Below are 9,982 nucleotides of genomic sequence, written 5' to 3' on the forward strand. Positions count from 1 at the left end.
TACTGTATCGGAGAAACGCAGAGATGTGCACTTCATCAGTGCAAACTTTGAGTTTCTGTCCTGTGATAAAATTTGACATAAACTATTTAATATTTATGGTGACAAAAACCTAACTTGTAAAATCTTTTAGAACAACTTGTAAGGGAGGAAAGTTTTTTAAGCATTTTTTATTATTATTATTGGTGTATAATTTCACAAATGCACTTTTAGAGAAATAAAATACAATTTTGTTTTAAATGACACAGACATTGAAATATTTTTAGAGTTTTATTTGTAAAGTTGAAGTCCTGGTCTCAAGCCAGGTTTCATCATACAAACAAATATTTTAAACTAAGAACTGATGTAAGACTGAAGTATGTTTGAGAGACAGTTGAATACATCTTGTTTACTGCTTTTCATCCGTTCATACATTCTGCTCAAGAAAGCCAAAGACTGGTCATCAGAGAGGTCCCCCATGTCCTGGCAGTTATTAAAATCTGAAATAGAGTAGAAAATGACTATTATTTATCAGAATTAAACACATTAGTGTGTGTTTTAATGCAGCTAAAAAGCCAGATGTCTTACCCAGGTCTGTATTTAGGATCTGTGGTTTGGAAAACTGATTGCACTGTGCCTGCGTCTCAAACTCCTTCAGCTCAGCTTCACTGACGGCTGTTCTCCGACCTGTTAAAAACGATGTAAGAGAAAAACTGTGCAATTAGATCAAGCAAAATCCTGCAAAAAGTTTTCATCCAAAACAGATAGTATGAATTTTTTTTTCTGTAATTAAAAGATAACGGCCTTGCAGTTTGCAATGCTGTTTTGTAGCAACAAGGTCCTGGGTCCTATTCGTGGCCTAGTGTCTTGCTGCATGGAATTTAGATGCTCTCACCATGAATGCATGGGCACTCCAGCTGTGTAGGTGTGTGTGTGTGCGTGTGTGTGCGGGGGTGTAGGTGGGGGGGTGGGGGGGGGGGGGGTGTTGTTTGGGGGGGTGGGTTGGGCGGGGTTCTATGTTTGTGTGTGTCTCTATTTTGCTCTGTGATAGACTGGTGACATGTCCAGATTGTAACTTGGCTTTCACCCATAAACTGCTGGAGATACAGCAGGCACCAGCCTCACTGTAAATGTGTCATGGAACATCGTAAAAAAAACAGGTAACGAAAGAACTGTCTCCTGTTTATTTGTAGTGATCTTAACCTCCACATTAAACCTGGAAATACTTCCACTTTAAATATATAGTGGAGGATTTCCTCAAATTTTTGAAAAGACCCGCACTTAAAAAAAGAAATGCACATGCACAACCCTGCACCCGCTCCTGAGAAGGAATGCCTATTAAATGTGTGCGAGAAGCCCACTGTGCACAAGCCCATTCCTCCTTGTGTAGGACGACCTTATGTAAACATATCACTAGAATGATTGACAAGTAGGGGAACACTTACATTGATGATCCAACCGGAAAAAGAACATCGTCCACTATACCTTTAACTCGTAACATCATCTCCCATTTGTCAAAGCAGCTAGTACAACTAGAAATGAAATGCAAGGTTCTGCCATTTTAGTTTACATTTACTATATGAATTTGTTTTCCTTACTGAGTAAAGAAAGAGTGCTCATAGTAGTGTCGTTGTCCATTACAACAATGCAGTCAGAGCAGCTGGTGTGCAGCAGTACATCTGGATCACCAATTGGAGCATCTGTTAAGAAAAGTGTGAAGGATTGCAGTGCATGAATGCATAGTATATTTAACTGTCCATTACAGTTCTAAAGTTCCTTCAAAGTAAAAATCAATACCTGCTGGAAGAGATTAGCATGAATTCTAATAAACACCCACAATTAACAAATTAAAGATATGTGGAGCAACAGCTTAGATTTGAAAACTTCTGTGTTGTATAAGTTGTTTCCCTCTTTCTGTTCACATTAATTAGATTCACAGTCCAAAAATATTATATAGCATATAATGCATCTTAGAAAATACAAACTGTTCTGAATTCTTAAGTTAAAAATATTTCAAAAAATAAAACTCTTACTTTCACTGTTGACACCAAAGATTTTACTGTTCTCATAGAAATACTCCTCAGATTCATTCACGCAGACGCCATACCTGGAAAAAATCCATTTTAACATTTGATACAAGATTAAAACGTGCATAAATTATATTATAAAAGTACAAAACAAAATGAAGATTTCTCACAGTTTAGCTCTCACTTGGACAGCATAGTGCTTTGGTGTCTCTTTAGGAGCAATGTCTACTTCAACACTTGGCCAAATAATGCTATTTAAAAGCACGATAGGGAGGCAGACCTTTGTTGATACAGCTATGTAGTGCCACCTCCCAGACAACTAAAAGAAAAGAATATATACATTTGTGAAGACATTCTAAAATCATAAGGCTAAAAAATATTCTGTGATTTGTTTGAAATTACATGGAATAATAATAAAAAACAAAATGTTGAAGACTACTTTTACTTACATCTGGACTATTTTCAATTTGCGTTGCCAGTTTATCGCAGACCAGGGGTGCAGGCTGACATACTGAGGCAAAACTCAGCACAACAAAAACCCAGAGAGTATTCATTGTGGATCATATACAGTCTTTTCTCTATTCCTCAGTTCTGTTTTATAAAGCAACCAATGACCAATTATAGTTCTGCTACCTTCGCCACCCCTTCGTCAGTGACAGTAAAGTGAATGTAACATTTCCCGTCTGTTAGCAGATCAAGTAATCAATTTTTCTGTTTGTAGAGTCAATGACACTGCTGCTAACATACTTCTGTATTGCTACTTTAATATTTCCACAACCAGCAAGATATAAAACATACATACATATAATATGTATACAGGATATGTTAATATAGCTAAATGCAATCCAATCCACTTTATTTATATAGCACGATTTCAATAAACACAAGGTTTCCAAAGTACTGCACAAAAAAGATAAAATAACTAAAATAAATAAAAGTAAATAAAATAAAATAAAAGCACTGCCCGCGCACGATAAAAATATGCATGTGTATACATAAAATCAACACGTGTATGCATAAAATCAACACGTGTATGCATAAAATCAACATGTGTATACATAAAATCAACACTCTACATGGTGTCAAAAGCCAAAGAAAAGAGGTGGGTTTTAAGAAGAGTTTTAAAATGAGACAGAGAGTTGGCCAGTCTAATGTGCAGTGGCAATCCATTCCAAAGTTTTGGAGCTGCAACAGAAAACGCTTGATCCCCTCTGAGCTTAAGCCTTGCTTTAGGCACTGTCAGGAGCAGCTGATCAGCTGACCTGAGAGATCGGCTGGGAGTGTAGGGGTGCAGCAGCTCAGAGAGGTAAATTGGGGCAAGGCCATTCAAGGCTTTAAAAGTAAATAAAAGAATTTTAAAATGAATCCTAAGACGAATGGGCAGCCAGTGAAGTGAAGCTAAAATACGTGCAGCAGCATTTTGAACCAGTTGAAGACGAGCAATTGAGGACCCAGTAATCCCAACATAAAGTGCATTACAGTAATCCAGCCGAGTGGTCACAAAGGCGTGGATTACTGTCTCAAAGTCCTGTCTCTGAAGGACTGGTTTGATCTTTGCCAGCTGCCTTAACTGGAAAAAGCTAGATTTCACTACAGCTAAAACTATGTATCTATACATAAAATTAGTGATGCACTAATATGATAATTTGGGCAAATATCATTATTAAATATGATTAATGGTTGATAAACAATATTTACCAATATCATCCATTTACTTATCAAAAAAAAAAAAACATAGCTTCTTTTCCTCAGCTAAACACCCACAATCCTGGGCTGCATTCCAATCGTTGTGAAGTCAAGGCCTGCGGGCCGAATTGTTTATCCATGGCCCCCTGGATGATATTTAATCACCATTAGAACCAGGCCACGACCGCTTGTGCGCGATGCTGTGACTTCGCAAGGTACTGTTGCATTGTGGGGAATGTAGCATTGGTGCGGTTTTGCTGCACGCACCAACTCTACATTCCCAGGGGAAAGCATGATTGTGTTTTTTTATTTCATATTTTAATATTGTTGTGCTTTGCATGTTTGGATTGTTGTGATTTTTGCTTTCCCCTCTTTAACAATCCAAGCTGGGCTGAAGTCGGTTGTCCAACAACCTGCAGGATCAGCTCTGCCCCTCCCTCCATCCAGGCTCCTTTTATTTTGGCTTCAATCAGCCCCTGCTGATATCTGCGTGCAGCATTTGAAGAACCTCTGGCTGAATTCTGGGTCCGCTGCCGTGATTCATCACCAATTTTTTTACATGTCTTTATACAAAACGTGTTTTTTTACTGTTTTGTCTGTGCGCCATAGATTTTCGTATTTTATTTTATTTATTCATATTTTTCAGTTGAATGGACCCGGAAAAATGCAGATAAGAGCCATGAGAGCGAATACAACTGACTTTTGCTTTTTTTATATTTGAGAGCAGTGATCGGTAGGATCATAGAGCAGCACAGTAATGCATTTTCTGTTTATAATGCATGCACTTTCATTTATGTATTTAAGCTGGGCTGCAGTGGTTTTGGTGGAGTCACAGATGTTTACTATTTTGTAGCACAGAAACTCAATAAGGTCACTTGGGTTTGGCAAAAACTCTTCTTCAGTTATAAACTGTAAGGTGATATCAACACAAAACTCCTCTCCAAATATTTCCTTGAAGCAAAACCTGAAAAGGTGGTCAATAATTAGACATTGGTCATTCACAGGGTTGCAGATAAACAATACTCATCCAGGGATGCAAGCAGAGATTGTAGCCTGAAGGGCAAAACTTGGTTTGCTGTCCAGATATATGATTTACAGATAGAAACCACCAACTATAGGGCAAGGCAAGAAGCAGAAATTCATGCATGGAGAATCATGGCATGAAGAAACATGAATCATAACAATGATATGCTTAAAAATGAGTTATATCTGCAGATATTGATATGGATCCTAATATCATAGATATCTACCTAGAATAATAAATGGTTATAGAAAAGCATCAATTATGAATTTTACAAGTGTACATGCATAGGCAATATAGATACATGATCACACCAATTTGAATTCAATCCATATTAAGACTTTAAATGCTAACTGCAGTTACTCCCCGCAACCCCACAGCATTTCTGGTCAATGGTTATCTATTGGCACTTCATGATATAAGCATAGGTGAAACGAAACATTAATGACTACTGCTAAATTGTTCTCTATGCACACATTTTGATTGGGATTGGGGAGACCTACTATAAATGCAATCTCAACAGACAATGGAGTTTGCTCCATGAATGTGAGTCAAAGGACAGGTTTCTTTGCAGGTACTCCAGCTGATTAGGGGGTTGTCCGAAGGTGCCATTCTCCTCTCACACGTCTGTGAGCTCTCATCTCCTCCTTCTCTTTTCTTCTTGGTGGTTTTCACAACTTGGCTGGCAGCAGCTTGCCAGGCACTGCGATCATTTGCCAGCTTTTTAAAGGTCTATGGTGTAATCAGACATACCTTGAGATCTGGCTTCCACATGTCTTTATAGCAAAGAAAGGGTCTTCCTGGGGGTCTGGAGTCCAAACAGGAAATACGCATAGTGTAGAGCGGATGTAGATTTGACCAATCAGATGCCTCCTGTCTGCGGCACTGTCTGCAGTCACCTGCAATTTTGGAGAGGTGCACCAGAGTGTCTGCAGCAGGGGCGGGGGAACATTTGCACTCACTGCGACACACACACAGACAACCTGGTTTCTGAGTATAAATCAGCCTTAACATCCAAGACGAAAGATGGCTTTAATAATATGAAGGCTGTGCTGATTGAAGCAATGAAAAGGATCGACTATGAAGCTACAATGCGTTAAATGACATCCATGCAAAATTCAAAATCAGAGGCAAGATTGTGAGGACAAACACTGACAATGGTGCAAACTTTGTGAAGGCTTTTCAAGTACTTTGGGGGGGCGAAAACAACAATGAAGAGGGAGTTGAAGCTGAAGCGCAGTCTGAGGATGAAGGATACTGGAGTGCCTGAGGAAGATGTGGAATACATTGACACTGCAGCTCTGCTGCATGATGATGATGATTTTGAATTCCATCTGCCAAGACACCAACGCTGTTCTTGTCATATCCAAAACCTCATGGCCAATGAAGACTCTACAAAAGCAAACTCCAGTGATGCATACAAGAAGCTGCACCATGCAACGTTTGCCAAGTATTATGGCCTCTGGAACAAATGTGGAAGATCCACACTTGCAGCATTGATGGTCGAGAATGTCTGTTCTCCTTAACTTCTCTTCAACTGGGGTGTGGTGGGGGATCCCCCACTTAATACAGAATACTTACCTGCAGATTTTTTGGAACTTTTCTTTGTTTGGAGGGGGTATGGAAACTCCTTTTTAATTATATGTAAAATTATTTTCTTTTCTGTTGATTGAAAAGAATAACTTTTTTAGCATCATACCTATTTAATATGCAGTTTAACAAAATCGAAACATGAAAAAGTATGAAGTTCTGAAACATCTGTTTTGCTTTTAGGTTATTTTATTATAAACAAAAAACATAATCACATTTAGACAAATATATTGTAACTTACTTTTTCCATCACACACACCAAAATGGTGCAGCATACAAAGTTTTCAGATATGTAGTCATTTTAATTAATTAATTTTTTGAATTATTTCATTAAAATTAAACATCCATTAGTTCAGAATTAAACTTCTAGTGTTAAAAAGACCAAATATAGGGACATCTTCCAAAGACTTCAACATTTTAGACCACAAAAAGTAACTGCATAGTCTTCCGATAAAGGTTTCTCCAGGTATGGTGTAAGACAGACCCCTACAGGAGAGCCTTCCTGCCTACAGCTAATAAGATCAACCACATGTTGAATAAACCTACAAGTGTTACATCAATGTTTAATATCCCTTGTGGATCAATTAAGCATCTTTTTTTAAATAAGAATTGAATTTAAATAATGTCTACAAATGTATTTTGGACCCTAAATATTGTTTTTTAACATCACCAAGTAAATAAATCTATATGATGAGGAGGGAAAGAATTCTTGGTGAAAAGCATTAAAATGTTAAAGATTAATGCCTCAGTGTCTGTTTTTGCATATCTACAAAGAAATACCTAATGGAACTGTGTATATATTCACATTCTAATAGCAGCATAAACCAAAAACAGGTTAACATATAAGCACTACAAAGCTATAACTGAGAGAGGTGATTTATAGACTGACTCAGTTCATTATAGACACAGTGGTTTGTTTAGCTCTGAAAACATAATTTTAGACTAAAGAAAAAAGGTTTATGCAGTTGATAAATTCCTCATGACATCAATATTTAATTTGCAGACAAAGCAGGAATACAATAGTTCCTTATATATATGATATCAGGTATTGCTGGCTGTAACGGAAAAACTTAAACAATTTAAGATTAGTCAGGGTGATCATTTTGGATTCATATGATGGTTGTTGTTTTTTTGTTTTTGTTTTTGCATGTAAATACACCAGTTATGCTAAGTAAGTGATTCTCTTTGTTTTATTTGTCTCAAACACCAGTTTATGAAAAATTAGTCCTACAGTACCTTTTCAAACTGTTAATTTGTTTTTGCATTGTAATAGGAATTATACAAAATCAGCATTAGACTTGGAAGTCTAATCTTTTCACTTACCAGCCATATTCCTGATTTTGGTGAGGATCAAATTTCTTCTTTTTAAATAAGAATATAATCTCCAAGTAGGCTCCCTCTGTGATAAAAAAAAAATGTCAGGTACAGATATCAAAACAACAACAAGGCGTGCTTCATAGGAAAACAAAATATAAAACCAGACAATTAAAAGCACAGGCGTAACTTTAAGAAGGACTGGTGTGGACACAATGGCGTAACGACACAACAATAGACCTGTAAGCAACAATATCTGGGTAGGCCCCATATGAAGTACAATGCTCTGGATTACCCATAATTCGAAGTCATAGTGTAAAAATACTCAAATACATTGTTCTTTTAAGATCTTTATTGCAGTTTGAAACATATTATATGAGCATATTTTTTCCCAACCGTCTACAGGTGCTGGTCATAAAATTAGAATATCATGAAAAAGTAGATTGATTTCAGTAATTCCATTTAAAAAGTGAAACTTGTATATTATATTCATACATTACATACAAACTCATATATTTCAGATGTTTATTTTGTTTAATTTTGATGATTACAAATGACAACAAATGAAAATCTCAAATTCATCATATCAGAAAATTAGAATATTGTGAAAAGGTTCAAAATTGATGGCCCCTGGTGCCACACTCTAATCAGCTAATTAACTCAAACCACCTGCAAAAGCCTTTAAATGGTCTTTCAGTCTAGTTCTATAGGCTACACAATCATGGGGAAGACTGCTGACTTGACAGTTGTCCAAAAGACGACCATCGACACCTTGCACAAGGAGGGCAAGACACAAAAGGTCATCGCTAAAGAGGCTGGCTGTTCACAGAGCTCAGTGTCCAAGCACATTAATAGAGAGGCGAAGGGAAGGAAAAGATGTGGTCGAAAAAAGTGTACAAGCAAGAGAGATAACCGCACCCTGGAGAGGATTGTGAAACAAAACCCATTCAAAAAATGTGGGGGAGATTCACAAAGAGTGGACTGCAGCTGGAGTGAGTGCTTCAAGAACCACCACACACAGACGTATGAAAGACATGGGTTTCTGCTGTCGCATTCCTTGTGTCAAGCCACTCTTGAACCACAGACAGCGTCAGAAGCGTCTTGCCTGGGCTAAAGAGAAACAGGACTGGACTGCTGGTGAGTGGTCCAAAGTCATGTTCTCTGATGAAAGTAAATTTTGCATTTCCTTTGGAAATCAAGGTCCCAGAGTCTGGAGGAAAAGAAGAGAGGCACTTCATCCACGTTGCTTGAAGTCCAGTGTAAAGTTTCCACAGTCAGTGATGGTTTGGGGTGCCATGTCATCTGCTGGTGTTGGTCCATTGTGTTTTCTGAGGTCCAGGGTCAACGCAGCCACATACCAGGAAGTTTTAGAGCACTTCATGCTTCCTGCAGCTGACCAACTTTTTGGAGATGCAGATTTCATTTTCCAACAGGACTTGGCACCTGCACACAGTGCCAAAGCTACCAGTACCTGGTTGAAGGACCATGGTATCCCTGTTCTTAATTGGCCAGCAAACTCTCCTGACCTTAACCCCATAGAAAATCTATGGGGTATTGTGAAGAAGAAGATGCAATACACCAGACCCAACAATTCAGAAGAGCTAAAAGCCACTATTAGAGCAACCTGGGCTATCATAACACCTGAGCAGTGCCACAGACTGATCGACTCCATGCCACGCCGCATTGCTGCAGTAATACAGGCCAAAGGAGGCCCAACTAAATACTGAGTGCTGTACATGCTCATACTTTTCATGTTCATACTTTTCAGTTGGCCAACATTTCTATAAATCCTTTGTTTTTATTGGTCTTCAGTAATATTCTAATTTTCTGATATGATGAATTTGAGATTTTCATTTGTTGTCATTTGTAATCATCAAAATTAAACAAAATAAACATCTGAAATATATGAGTTTGTATGTAATGTATGAATATAATATACAAGTTTCACTTTTTAAATGGAATTACTGAAATCAATCTACTTTTTCATGATATTCTAATTTTATGACCAGCACCTGTAATGAACTATATACAGTTATTAAGATAGCCATTAAAAGTACCACTGTCTGCTTTGCTATTGGTGTCGTGTTTAAATGGCTCACCATCATGTTGAATTCTGGCATATCTTGGGGTATAAATAAGGTCTGGTCAGTCATCTTAAAATCAGATGGGTTTTAAGAGGAATTTTTCGCACCATTATATCTGCAATCAGACGACCTATTCCACAATTATGAAGGGGGCCTACTGTACCAGGTGTCCGTGACCCCCAAGAGGTTGGGGGCCCGTAAGCAACTGCAGTCTCTTCTTACCGATATTTACACCATTGTGTGGACATGTCGCCACCAATAATTTCCTCTTTTTTTTCCCCTTT

General features: G+C 37.8%; 1 protein-coding gene across 1 annotated transcript; it reads right to left on the minus strand.

Moving 5' to 3' along the window:
- Positions 1 to 263: 263 nt before the first annotated feature.
- Positions 264 to 2,634, minus strand: LOC119788658. Its single transcript, XM_038293214.1, has 6 exons — positions 2,453 to 2,634; positions 2,174 to 2,322; positions 2,010 to 2,083; positions 1,575 to 1,676; positions 565 to 663; positions 264 to 476 (listed from the first exon to the last, which is right to left on the minus strand). Exons 1-6 carry the CDS (start codon positions 2,555 to 2,557, stop codon positions 331 to 333), a joined length of 675 nt encoding a protein of 224 aa, XP_038149142.1. The 5' UTR covers positions 2,558 to 2,634; the 3' UTR covers positions 264 to 330.
- Positions 2,635 to 9,982: the final 7,348 nt, after the last annotated feature.

Source organism: Cyprinodon tularosa, unplaced genomic scaffold (genome assembly GCF_016077235.1).
Source record: "Cyprinodon tularosa strain WSP-4 unplaced genomic scaffold, ASM1607723v1 ctg322, whole genome shotgun sequence".
Lineage (NCBI taxonomy): Eukaryota > Metazoa > Chordata > Actinopteri > Cyprinodontiformes > Cyprinodontidae > Cyprinodon > Cyprinodon tularosa.

Excerpts from the sequence above, each read along its gene's own strand:
- LOC119788658 (XM_038293214.1), bottom strand. The coding sequence starts at position 2,557 with ATGAATACTCTCTGGGTTTTTGTTGTGCTGAGTTTTGCCTCAGTATGT. Across the intron at positions 2,084-2,173 it reads GTCCAAGTGAGAGCTAAACT|GTATGGCGTCTGCGTGAATG; the intron begins GTGAGAAATCTT and ends GATTTTTTCCAG. Across the intron at positions 477-564 it reads GATCCTAAATACAGACCTGG|ATTTTAATAACTGCCAGGAC; the intron begins GTAAGACATCTG and ends ACTCTATTTCAG.